General features: G+C 38.5%; 1 protein-coding gene across 2 annotated transcripts in view; it reads left to right on the forward strand.

Annotated features, from left to right (window-relative positions):
• The window catches only part of LOC127430649 (SH3 and PX domain-containing protein 2B-like), a 79575-nt gene that overhangs the window by 38463 nt on the left and 26928 nt on the right, over positions 1-14184 (forward strand). For both annotated transcript variants that reach the window (XM_051680575.1, XM_051680574.1), the window contains exons 3-4: positions 4814-4889; positions 7513-7589. In XM_051680575.1, coding sequence (XP_051536535.1) covers positions 4814-4889; positions 7513-7589 — 153 coding nt within the window. The remainder of the gene's footprint in view (positions 1-4813; positions 4890-7512; positions 7590-14184) is intronic.

Here is a 14184-nt window from a genome sequence, read left to right on the forward strand (position 1 = left end):
TTATTGCATTTTTGCACATATTGAAGCACAGAACCTTTTGTCAGAACCTCTAGTAAATTACATGTAATTTTTATTATACAGAATAGTGAGAGAATTGTGATCTTTATTCTAAGCAAAAACAATTGTGATCCTCAATTTGTCCAGAATCGTGCAGCTCTAAATTATTGTATATCTGCATGTAATTTCTGTGTGATTTGACGCCATTTAAGAAATAAAAAATCTGTTTTTCATGAGTGAGAAGATTGCTTCAGCACAAATCCATCTCTGTCTGCATCTTAATATAGCCTATTTGTACATGTATATTCCCTCAAATTTGTCATCCACACAAACTGGTGGGGAACCCTGCTCCTGGAGGGCCACTGTCCTGCAGAGTTTAGCTCCAACCCTAATCAAACACACCTGCTCTTCATTTTTCAAGTAATCCTGGAGAACTTGATTATTTGCTCAGGTTTGTTTGATTAGGGTTGGAGCTAAACTCTGCAGGACAGTGGCCCTCCAGGAGCAGGGTTCCAACCCAACACTAACATATCATTTTTTTCCATTATTTATAAAGGAATGGAAATCTTTAACAAGTTCGCTACAAAAATGTGATTTAATCATGATTGACTTTGTTTCTCCTGCTCTACCAATGCAGTTGCTTACCTCATTGTCATGGCAATGTTTTGCAATTAAAGGTGCACTCAGTAATTTTTTTTAAGGATGTCAAAGTGACTTAGATTGGCTTACAGTGACACCTAGTGGCCTGGATGCTGCATCATTCAAACACAGTAGTTTTCTGTTACCAATGCCATTGTGGAAATTCTCCTTGCACAGTTAGCCAGTATTAATTTAATCCATGATTGAAAGTGTCCAGTAACAGGGCAGTTACTGAGATTAAGCGTGATCCTAACATGGTGGCCCAATGAGGGTGCCCCTGCCCCATTTAATGTAAAATAAAACAGCTTTTATAAGCTTACTAATATGACTGAACTCTTCATTTCACGAGTGGTCATGATTTCATACATATGTTTCAAAATTATTGTTCATTTCTTTAGAAGCAAAACTTTTTAAATGAGGAAAAAATTGACTGAGTGAACCTTTAAGTCAGATCATGCCAGAGTTTGTTGGAAAATCTTACCAAACTGCTCAAACATTCCAAGACCCGACAAACACCGAATGAACGTTAAATCGCTGAAATCAGATGCCAACAAACAACAAAGGGGTGAACACACTGATCTGACAAAACCAGACAACTGTTGGATGTTAGTGTTTGTTGGGGCAGTGTGAATTGGCCTTTATGCTGTGAGATGCTGATAAGTGCACAAGACGCTACAACCAAAGATCTCTACCTAACACCATGTCCTAACCAGATGCGATGCGATAAGATTCCAGCGACAAGCAATCTGTCTGTCCACACCAGGCGCAATGCGACACTGCAATATTCATACACTAAAATGAGGATAATTGACAATAAAATGTAGAAGACAGAGCGATCACAGACTGAACAGTATGTTTATTGAACGCAATTAATGTTCTCACATAAGCATCATAACGCTTTCTACGGCAAGCTCCGAGGGGATAAATACACAATCATACACAGGGAAAAGTTACTTTAGAAATCGCATCCTTATTAAGTCTGTTACGATTGTTTATGTTCTTGCGGTCCTCCTGTTGATATTTTGCCAATCGCCTTGTGACAGGGAAGCAGAGAGAAAGTCAGAATGAGTCGGTATGTCTCCCCTCTGCCATTCTGAACTGGTGTGTGTATGTGTGTGTGACAGAGCACCGGCTGAAGAGAGTGAGACCTCAAGCACAACATTCGGTAGGTGTGTGACACTCTCGGCCAAAATCAGGTTGTTCTGAACCAGATAGTGAGATTTAGCTTTAATATACTGTAAAAAAATAAAAAATTTAGACCCATTTGTTGTCTGCACTGTCTGGCACGACGTCGCATAAATGGAAACCATTTCAAAAATAGAATGCCTTGTCGCTGTCGCTCGTCATTTGTCGCGGCTGGTTAGGACAAAAACTCTGATTAACATGGAAAAGATACCTTTTATCATGTGTTGTGGTGTCGCGATGCGTCTGGTTAGGACACGGTGTAAGTCGTTGTCAGTGCTTGGCACCAGGGGTGCATTAGCACACGGGCTGATGCCCAGGGGCCCACAACTCTCATGGGATCCAGCACGTGGCGTCCGCCACCCTATTTTCCCCTATACACGTTCACGGGAGGAACGCGTCTGAACACTCTCAGTGGGAGCCGCAGTTGTTGACACAGAGACGGTGTGCAACTGTTAAAAGCATCCGTGTAGCGCATGTTCAACGCAATGAAGTTACACCCCCCACCCCGCTAAACGACTTCAAAGGGGCCTTCGTAGACCTGCGAGCCCATTGGCCCAGAGGTACCTTAAAGAGCCCCTGCTTAGCACACATCTTAAATTCAAATGCACATTTAAATTTGATGAATATTCAATGTAATTTTGATGTGACAGCTTTACTGTGTACAACGGGTCTTTAACCATATTGTGAGTGAGAGTTACCCAAAGGGATACATTAATCTGGAGGGCGACATGTTTGATATACAAACAAACTTGAATCAAGTAAATCAAATAAATTGAGAATTCTAATATGTTTTCCAGATCTGAAGCATTAGCTATAAATAAAAATTATTATTTCATTTTTACAAATATGCAACATATGTGTACAAAATATTTATATATTTATGTAGAGCTATCAGATGAAATCTCAGAGAAGGCCGGCTCTGCTCTCATTTTATTGTGTTTGGAAGCGGAAATGAGGAGTTTTTATCTCTGTGCCTTCAGTGTGCTGGTGCTGCTGAGTCATAGTAGAAGACATTGTTCCTCGCTTTAATGGATCTCTGTACCACAGTAAAAGCTCTGTCTGCCAGAATGACTGTCTCTCTTCAACTGGTGTCATTAGTGTTAAAATGAGTGAGAACTAGAGCACCATTACAGTAATGTGGCAGTGCATTCCTGTAGTGACGTATACAACAAACGTATCAATCAGCCAAGCATTTAGAATTTCTGCATGATGTCGGCTAAACCAGTGCAGCTAAAGCTGCTTGTTTTGTTTGCTGCAGTAGATAACATAAATGTAATTTATTAGTGGTGTTTGCTAAGACAAACATCACCTATTACTATTACTGTTGTACAGATTTAGGATTATGGCTTTAAAGACACATTGTTAAAGGCACGAATGATACCTCAATTCGTGTGGATGTTGAGGAGAGGTGTGTAGTTACTTTTCTAAGTGATCAGACATGAGGCGTGGTCACATTTACCATCGCACGGCAAAATTCTGTGGGCGAAATACAGTCATTTCAATGGGAATCAACGCATTCGTGAATTTCGTGCGATGGACTCCCGGTGGTGAAGAATTTCTGCTCGCGGATTTGCCGCGGAGTTCAAGTTTGGTGAATTTTGACAGAATGACACAAATTTTTAGGTCATTAGCTCTGTGTTATCAGTTTTACATTATGGGTACATTGTTAGACCTTCAGGCTTTGAGCTGATCTGCTGGAAATCTTCGCTTAGCTGACAAATCTTAGCTCTGCTATAGTCATTAGTGAATGAATGTTTAAAATGCACAGATGATCTGATTAACGGCATTCTTTGGAAAGGAGCAGGTGTGATTTCATTAGTCAACAGCTACTTTCCGACTGGAATAGGGGCCTGAAATGCAAAGCCCTGCAGATGGGAGGAAAATGTTAACTGGTGCCAGCAGAGAAGAATAACGTATAGCTGCAAACGACTGTTACGGGGCGTTCTAGAGGTGAAGGCTACAGAAAATGTTCCACTATGTCAGTAGGTCTGTGTAGAGCAGGCCACGCATACAGACCCAGAGGGAAAAATACCATCTGTAGAATGGATTAGAATCAGTATTACAGTTCATAAGTAAAAATCTTTGACTTGCTGAGGTGCAAGCACTGGGGTATTAAAAATAACCGAAATATTTAACATGAAATCAGCATGGACTCTTTTTACTTAATACACATTCCTGGTTGTGCACAATTTATCCAGCCTTATCTCATAACAATTATGTGACTCTGGCTACATTGTTGGTAAAAGGTATTACGTGGTTCCTTACATAAATCTGGAGTTCTGAGGTGAAATGTCCACTGTGTGGTGCTAAAAGCGAGTTAAATGTTCTCCCAAACAGAAAAGGTTTTTAAAGTTAATGCTCTATCAAGTTTTAAATCAACAAAACCACCTTCTCTACCCTAAACCTTAAACCTAAACCTAACCGATAGTGTCAGAAAAAGTAAATGTGTGCTTCTATGACACTTTCAGCTCGCGTTCCGACTCGCGTGCTCTTCAGGACTCGTACCCCAGTCCTTTACATCACAAGTCCAGTTGAGCTACCACACATTTTTCTTACACTTGAACAAGTGAAAGCTTGTGAATGTAGTTGGTTATGTAATGCAAACTTTAAAGTGGATCGCCTTACAAATCACGTGTTAATAAAAGTGTTTAGATGTCATAAGATTGTGTTGTATGGAGAACAGGGTTAAAAGTAAGTGTTTATGAACTGATAATGTGCCAATTTGCTCATAATTTGTGTGAAAGTAAGTAAAAGTCGATTTGGAAAAGAAGTTCCAAAGATTCGGAAAAGAAGTTTTAACATTTGGTTACGTGGAGATTCTCTGGAGGTTGAATTTGATCTTCATCCTTCACATTTGGTGAATATTCACAAATATACTAGGAATAGATGAGAATCACATTTTAGAAATGTGACCCCAAATTTGAAAAGGTAAAATGGTTTGCGAATGCCGTCTCATGTTGACATTAAACGTCTCCATGTTATTGTTCTGTAGATGGAGCTTCTGGATAAATTTCCTGTGGAAGGTGGACAGAAGGATCCGAAGCGCAGAATCATTCCCTTTTTACCAGGTAAACATCATTCCAGAACAGCCCTCTCTGTACAGACATTCAAGTCCAGTTAATGCTTACAGAAATGTATAGATATCTGTCTATATATATCATACCCACAACACCCTAGTATTGTGGCGGTGATTTTTGCATTGGGCAAGCACCATTCACATTAAAAAAAGGTAAAAATATTATTAACTGTTTTGAAAGAGTTTAGAATAAAAGTTAAAATATAAATATTTTGGCTACTTTGACAATGCTTTCAGCAACCAATAAGTGTGTAATCTCTGATCAGTGTAACATATTGAACCATATTTAAATCTATTCAGCATAAATTGTGGAAAAAGTGTGCAGTTGCAGAAATCTGTGTGGACCTACTGATAACACTTTTGATAACTTTTCTCATGCACATTGGTGTAATACAATTAGACCAACTAGAATACATAGCCAGCCACAATGGAGTATATGTAATACAACAATTATTGACTTTAAAGGAAGTATGCAGTACGTGCTTGGCACATATTTTTCAGCAGGTTCAGAATGTGTACATTGTCCAGTAACTGGTATGTGCAAGTGTGTCATAACCTTTACAGTGAATTAGTTCAGATTAAACAAACATCTGTCTGCAGTTAGGCAGGCACGCAGGTTTGTTTTGCTTGTGCATTGAACATACCATCAATTAACAACTGTTTAACAAGTGTTTGGAATTACTGACACAGCACTTTGTCGACAATCTGAACAGAAACCCCTGTAATTACCTGAGCATCATATACAGTCCACTCCACCTCAATTAGTGAGCTTTGTAAACACACTCAGGTCAGATATGTGATGACATACACACTGTTTCTTCATTAAGAACAGATAATGACAGCCATCTGACTTCTGTCCCCTTGGATGAATTTAAAGAAAAAGTGTTAAATGTAGCAAAATGTATTGGTTTTCTAACATAATGTGGCCTGAGTAGTGGTGTTGCAAACAGAGTATTTTAGCACGTGTCACACCTGCATCGGCAGAAGTTTCGTTGGATGTTTGAGAACCGTTAATGGAACTGAAAGTCATAAAAAATAATTCAATACTGGTATTAAAAAATAAATAAAATGGTTCCCAAACCTTCTTTAAACCATGTGTATTTATATTTTTATTGTAGTGCAATGCCTTAAAGAAATCATTCCCCCCAAAATGAAAATGGTCTCATCATTTACTCACCCTCATGCCATCCCAGATGTGTATGACTTTCTTTCTTCTGCTGAAAACAAAGACTTTTAGAAGAATATTTCAGCTCTTTTGGTCCGTACAATGCAATTGAATGGTGACCAGAACTTTGAAGCTCCAAAATAGTGCATAAATACAGCATAAAAGTAATCCATACGACTCCAGTGGTTAAATCCATGTCTTCAGAAGCGATATGATAGGTGTGGGTGAGAAACAGATCTATAATTAAGTCATTTTTACTATAAATCTCCACTTTCACAATCTTTTTTTTTTTTTTTTTTTTTTTTTTGCCGATTCACATTTTCTGTGCATATCGCCACCTACTGGGAGGGAGGAGTATTTCTAGTAAAAAATGACTTAAATATGCCTCATGCCTTTGTGCATTTTGGAGCTTCAAAATGTTGCTATTCATTCACTTGCATTGTGAGGACCTACAGAGCTGAAATATTCTTTTAAAAATCTTTGTCTGTGTTCAGCAGAAGTCATACACACCTGGGATGGCATGAGGGTGAGTAAATGATGAGAGAATTTTCATTTTTGGGTGAACTTTCCCTTTAAACATATTTTTTGCTTGAGATGAGGGATGAGTTGAAATTATATTCTTTAGTAATCGACATCATGCCAGATGTGCTCCATAGAGCTTAACTTGGAAAAAAACATGGAAAATTATATACATAAAATCAGAGCTAATGTGTAAAACATGCAAGCACACTCAAATCTTGCTGTCAAGTGCATTTCTTAGTCGTGTTGTAACCTCAATGGGTTTGCTGTAAATTGCCCTATCTGAGGCTGTCTTGAGGTAGAGTTCAGATGCTGTGAGTGTGTTCTGGATCATACTCAACTTCACTCAGCACATGAGGTACAGGGCAGTCACCCAACACATTAAACACATGCATCACATCACACAACAAGGTGCTTTTCAGTCCCATTCTTCTAAATGTGTCATAGTGCTGAAAGATCTACAACTTTAGGATAGTTGTTTTCCCACGTTTTACTTGATTTTTACCACATCCAGCAAAAATGGACCACGGTGTCTCATCTTAGATCAGCAGGATATGAGTCGTAAAATTTTAGAGGCTCATTTATGTTCATTTCTTGGTTTTGTTTTATGGGCCACAATCTTTGTTTGGACAAGTTTCATGCTTGTGGTAAAAGCCTTCCAACATCTGATAAAATGACAAAGTGTGCAGGGACATTCCCAAAAGTTTCCCAACATTTCCTTAAAATGCCATCCATGAAATCAAAATCAGAGTTTTGTGGCTTTTAGTCCATGTCTTTTAGCTTTGTGGTCATTTATATGCTAGTGTAAAATAGTACAAAAATAACTTTTGGTAGATACTGTATACACATTAAAACTCCACCTCTTAAAATCCTGAGAAAAGTTATCAGTGCTGATAAATTATGTGTGTTTATGATCATTATTTCCTCACAGGAAAGATTCTGTTCAGAAGAAGCCACATCAGAGACGTGGCAATGAAACGCCTCAAACCCATCAATGAGTACTGTAGGGTAAGTCAACAACAAACAGTGCACACCATAAACTACTGCACGTATGAAGAATATTGTTCTTCTTTGTATAATAAAATTCACTCTATTAAATATTCACATTTGGAATATTTCAATGTACAGTCCAGCAGTCAATGCTGCGAGATTTTGTGGAGCTGTTGAATTACTAAGAACAATCAAATATAGGCCTATTCATTAAAGAGATCGTTCACCCAAAATGTAAATTCTGCCGTCATTTGCTCATCTATTTTCCTACTGAAGCCATATGATAGCTTTGTGGGATGAACAGACCAAATTGTGTCATTATTCACTGAAAATATATGACCCTCTGCCATAGCTTTCAAATCGTATTTGCATTTGTGCACATTCAAATATGGTTAGATATAAATGACAATAAGCAGCACTGGTTTTCATGCGTTTCTTACGAAAACATGAAGCAGCAAATTTGAATGAACAGAAGAATGAGATTTGTACAGAGAGCCCCTTAGAGGAAAGGGAGGGAAATTATTTTCTGAAATAGTTTTTGGGTTCCCTCGTGATAATTTCTGCGTTCCCTCGCAATAGTTTTGTGTTCCCTCACAATGGTTTTTGTTCCCTCGTAGTGGTTTGCGTTCCATCACCATAATAGGTTTTGTGTTCCCTCGCAGTACTTTGCATTCCCTAACTATACATTACATTTTACATTTCCTTGCAATAATGTTTGAGTTCCCTCGCGATGGTTTGCTTTCCTTCGCAATAGTTTGCATTCCATCACAATAAGTTTTGTATTCCCTCGCATTACTTTGCATACCCTCTCTACAAGTTTAGTTTTCCCTCGCATTCCCTCACTATTGGTTTTACATTTCCTTGCATTCGTTTTTGAGTTCCCTCACAATGGTTTGCGTTCCTTCACATTCCCTCACTATGCGTTTTACGTTCCTTTGCAAAAGTTTTTGTGTTCCCTCGCAATAGTTTTTTGTGTTCTCTCGAAATAGTTTGTGTTCCCTTGTAATGGTTTGCGTTCCCTCGCAATAGTTTTTGTGTTCCCTCACAATGGTTTGCGTTCCATTGCAATAGTTTGTTCCATTACAATACGTTTTTTGTTCCTTCGCAATAGCTTGCGTTCCATCAAAATATATTTTGCATTCCCTCGCAATAGTTTGTGTTCCTTCGAAATAGTTTTTGTTCCCTTGCAATGGTTTGCGTTCCCTCACAATAATTTTTGTGTTCCCACGCAATAGTTTTGTGTTCCCTCAATATGGTTTTTGTTCCCTCGTAATGGTTTGCGTTCCATCACCATAGTTTGTGTTCCCATATAATAGGTTTTGCATTCACTCACAATATTTTTTGTTCCCTTACAATAGTTTGTGTTCCTTCACAGTAGTTTGTGTTCCATTTACAATGCATTTTTTTGTTCCTTTGCAATACCATGCTTTCCCTCATAAGTTTAGCATTCCCTCACTATACAGTACATTTTACATTTCCTTGCAATAATGTTTGAGTTCCCTCGCAAGGCTTTGCTTTCCTTCGCAATAGTTTGCATTCCATCACAATAAGTTTTTTATATTTCCTCGCAGTACTTTGCATTCCCTCTCTATGTTTAGTTTTCCCTCGCATTCCCTCACTATTTGTTTTACATTTCCTCACATTAGTTTTTGTGTTCCCTCCCAATGGTTTGCATTCCTTCGTATTCCCTCACTATGCGTTTTACGTTCCTTTGCAAAAAAATTTGTGTTCCATCGTAATAGTTTGTGTTCCCTTGTAATGGTTTGCGTTCCCTCGCAATAGTTTTTGTGTTCCCTCACAATGGTTTGTGTTCCATTACAATACATTTTTTGTTCCTTCACAATAGCTTGCGTTCTCCAACAGTACGTTTAGCATTCCCTCACTATACGTTTTTCATTCCCTTGCAATAATTTTTGTGTTCCCTCTCAATGGTTCCTTCGCAATAGTTTGCATTCCATCACAAAAAGTTTTGTGTTCCCTTGCAATAGTTTGCATTCCCTTTCTATAAATTTAGCATTCACTTGCATTCCCTCACTATACATTTTACATTCCCTTGCAATAGTTTTTGCATTCCCTCGTTATAAGTTTAGCTTTCCTTCGCAATTATTTGTGTTCATCACAAGTTTTGCATTCCCTCGCTGGAGTTTTTGTGTTGCCTCGTAATGGTTTGCATTTCTTCGCAATTAGTTTGCATTCCCTCACAATAGGTTTTTCGTTCCCTCAAAATAGGTTTGTGTTCCCTTGCTAGAAATTTTGTGTTTCCTCAATTAATTTGCATTCCCTTGCAATAGCTTTAGCCATCGTGTAAGATTTTTTATTACCATAGTTTCTGTTTTCCTGTGTGTTATGGTTTTACCATAAAAATATGATTACTGTAGTAAAACTGTTGAAAATTCCTGCAGTATTGCGAGGGAACACAACTATTTCAGAAAATAAATTACCTCCCTGTCCTCCAATGAGCTACCCAGATAAGAGCTGTGGGGCTGGGGAACATTTTAGTTAACTAACAACATAATTATCAGCCTGTTCTATACACAAAGCTATCATGTGACTTCAGAAGATTTGGAATATAGCGGAGGAGTCTTGAAAAATGACTAAAAGCTGGCCTCGTGTCTTCCTCTGTGTGGTCTTTGCTAACTTGTATGTTATGCCCACTGTATATTGATTGATGTCTTTCAGTGACGTACTATCCAGTAAACTTACAAATAAACAATTCAAACAAACTCTCCTTTCTAAAAACTTGAGATTTTTCCAGGTGTTATGCAACAACCATGAATAACTCCAGAGGGATGAGCTATCGATTCATAATTTCTCATTTAAGTAGGAATTTGTACAAAAAAAACTGCTTTTGTGACTTGAAACACTGTTACATGGAAGACTGCCCCATCTTGAGTAATCGCTGTGCTTGTGGTGGAAGGGTTAAGAGGGGAAAATTACAGGAATTCACATTTGGCAGTGTAATGTGTGCTGCAGGGCAGAGGTTTGAGCTGTGCTTAGGTAGCCTTCGTCAGCACGTCATGGCTTTTTAAAGGACTGTTTCTAAAGGAAACAGTTTCTTTATTTTCAAGGTGGCTGTGTGTGCAGTCATGAACCGTTACTGTTTGGAGAAGGATTGTACCTCTCTTGAATGTAATGTTCTCCAGAAATAAGAATTAAAATCTTTGCACGAATAATTAAGTTCCAGAAACTTCATACATCACTCATAACACTTCCCACACATGTACTTTAAACAAATCTATTTCATCATCAGTTGGTAAAGTACTGCTGTCATTTATGAACTGCAAAAGCATTGGATGGATGGGTGTGGATAAACTGTATAAAATAATATTTCTGGGAAGTTGACATGTCTTGCAATGTAACATACCATACTATATCAAAACTGATTTTAAACAGAATTGTGCCATTGCCATTTCATGTTGACTTTAACCATAATTTTTAGTGTAGAAAACATTAGATTTTATGCTTTGTTCATACTTTGGAAGAATCAAATTTGGTGGTTGTTAGGGCATCCTCGATGGTTGTTAGGCCATGAAATGGTAGCTTACTGGCCAATGTCAAAAGAGACCACCTTTGTGGTTGCTAAGGTGTTCTAAGTGGTTTTTAGTACATTTCTATGCAGTTGCTTGCTGGGTGGTTGCTCGTGTGTTCTGGGTGGTTTCTAAGTGGTTGCTAAGCAGTTACTGTGGTGTTTTGGTGGTTGCTAGGGTATTCAGGATGATTGCTTGGGCATTGCTAGGTTGTTCAGGGTGATTGCTAGGGTATCCTGGGTGTTTTTTAGGCCGCTGAATGGTTGCTTACTGGCGGAAGTCAAATGAGACCGCCTATGTGGTTGCTGGGGTGTTTTGAGAGTTTTTTAGTGCGTTGCTATGCAGGGGCATTTCTAGGTGGTTACTGTGGTGTTCTGGGTGGTTGCTAGGGTGTTGCTAAGTGGTTGCTGTGGTGTTTGGGCAGTTGGCAGTTACTAGGGTGTTCTGAGAGGTTGCTAGAACATTGCTAGTTTGTTGCAAAGGCATTAGTGTGGTTGCTTATTGGCTGAATTCAAAAGAGACCACGTATGTGGTTGCTAGGCTGTTCTGAGTGTTTTTTTAGCGTGTTGCTATTAGGGCTGAAATGATTAATATGAAAAAAGATGAAAAATTGTCAACAGAAATTTTCATTGTCGAATAGTCGTTTGATCTCTTTTAATGTAACACGAGATCACATTAAACTCTAATGATGTCGCGTGAGAGGAGCACCACAGCTCTCACCTCACTGAGGAGAGGAAGAAAACACATGTCCAGATGCACGCTAAACTTTCCAAACAGCTTCAGGTGATGTAGATCGCAAAATATGAGGGAATTATAATGCAAAAATACAAAATAAGTAAATACAGAAGCACTCTCATCGTGAAATAAAGCAGAGCCGGATCTAGTATTCCACTTAATTAAAACCTGCATGTCAGAGCGTCTAAAATAAAACAACCTGGCATTGTATCTTTAATGCATCCTTTATAAAACTTCAAATAATAAGGAAGTGGGTCAAAAACAAACTCTGAAAATGACATTTCTCGGTGTGGTCAGCGCCGCTTCTATGAGTCACGTGAAGGGGGAGAGATTGAAACTGCACCCGGCTGATGCACACTCTAGCACGTGTGCGCTTGCTACAGCTAGATTATAACGTGATGGCTTGTGACGTATTGAATCATAATATACGATATGCAGCTCTATTAAGAAGAGAGAGTTTGTTTTTGTGAGTTACAAATGGATCGAAGTGAACTTAAAGGTGAGAGAGTGTAGTCTTAGCCCATTATACACTGCAGCAAAATACGTTTTTGATCAGTCTTTTTTGGCTTGTTTTCCAAAAATAATATCTAAAACTCCTTTAAAACAACATACATTTACATTAAGAGCTATACTCAGAAGAAAAAATTGTTATTGGATAATGTTGAATACAATATTTAAAAATATCTAATAATAGCCTACATAAAACAAGATACAGTTACCTGAGAAGCAAAATATAAGATATATATATATAGACTTGCTTTTAGAGATTATATCTTGTATATGAGTATATTTTTTTTCTTTACTGCACTTGCATAAATATGAACAAGTGAACAAACACACTTATATAGAAAATACACTTATATTCAAGATACATTCTCTGAAAGCAAGTCTAAATATCTAAATGTTGCTTCTCAAGGAAATGTATCTTGTTAAGGATTTTTAGATATTTTAAAAGGAAAACAAGACAAAAACACTTGATTACAATAGGATTTTTTTGCAGTGAATTTTTTTTACTGAATTCAACTTTTAATTCAGTGATTGTCATTTAGAGGTATTTTTAAAAGATGATTTTGTCCTCTTTAATGTTAGTAGGCACATTTAATACAACCTTTTAAGTCGGGCACAAGCTGTATAGTCGGTTAAGAGCTAATGATTAATCGTTGCAATAATCGACCGAAGAGTTGAATAATCGTTATAATAATCGTTAGATTAGTCAGTTATCAAAATAATCGTTTGTTGCAGCCCTAGTTGCTATGCAGTTGCTTGGGTGTTCTAGGTGGTTGTTAGGGCATCCAGGGTGGTTGTTAGGGTGTAAAGTGGTTGCTTACTGTCTGTATGCAAAAGAGACCACCTATGTGGTTGCTAGGGTGTTCTGAGTGTTTTTTAGTGCATTGCTATGCAGTTGATTGGGTGTTCTAAGTGGTTAATAGGGCATTAGGTGGTTTACTGGGTGGTCGCTAGGGTGTTTCTGAGTTGTTTCTAAGTGGTACCTTACTGGTACAAGTCAAAAGAGATGTAATTACCACTTGTAATGTTGCTAAGGTGTTCTTGGTGTTTTAAGTGCAATTCTATACAGTTGCTTGGGTGTTAGGTGGTTGCTAGGGGCATTTCTAGGCGGTTGCTGTGGTGTTCTGGACGGTTGCTAGGGTGTTGCTAAGTGGTTGCTGTGGTGTTTGGGCAGTTGGCAGTTGCTAGGGTGTTCAGAGAGGTTGCTAGGACATTGCTAGGTTGTTGTAAGGGCATTACTGTGTGGTTGTTTATTGGCTGAATTCAAAAGAGACCACGTATGTGGTTGATAAGGTGTTCTGAGTGGTTGCTTACTGTCCCATGTCAGAAGAGCCCACCCTTAAGTTTCCTAACACCCTCTTAATAAAAAGCAAGATTCATGTTAACAGTTTTTTTTATTTTTTATTCTGAATCTATTGTTGATGTAATGTTGTTGTTAAACTAAGATAACCTCCGGGAAACTATGGGTTTCCATTCACACACAAAAAAGACAAAATTGATTTCTTCCCAGCATCTCTGACCTTTCACCCCCATTCATTTAGATTAATTCAGTTAAAGGGGCGTTCACACTGACAGCCATTAAGTCCATTAAGGCCCTGACACACCAAGCCGACGGTCGGCCGTCGGCCAATGTCGGGCCGTTGGTGAGCGTCTGTCGGGCTAGTTTTTGCGGTGTGTTCCGCACCGTTGGCTGAAGTCGGTCCCCGTCGGCTTTTTTTCAGCCGATTGAGCATGTTGAATCAGTGGCGGAGCTCGTCGGTGAGTCGGATCATTCTGATTGGCTGTTCAGCTTAGCGAACCAGTGCACGAGAAGAAAAACGAAAGTGATGAAGCAAGCAAACGAC

This window comes from Myxocyprinus asiaticus, chromosome 40 (assembly GCF_019703515.2).
Source record: "Myxocyprinus asiaticus isolate MX2 ecotype Aquarium Trade chromosome 40, UBuf_Myxa_2, whole genome shotgun sequence".
NCBI classification, from domain to species: domain Eukaryota; kingdom Metazoa; phylum Chordata; class Actinopteri; order Cypriniformes; family Catostomidae; genus Myxocyprinus; species Myxocyprinus asiaticus.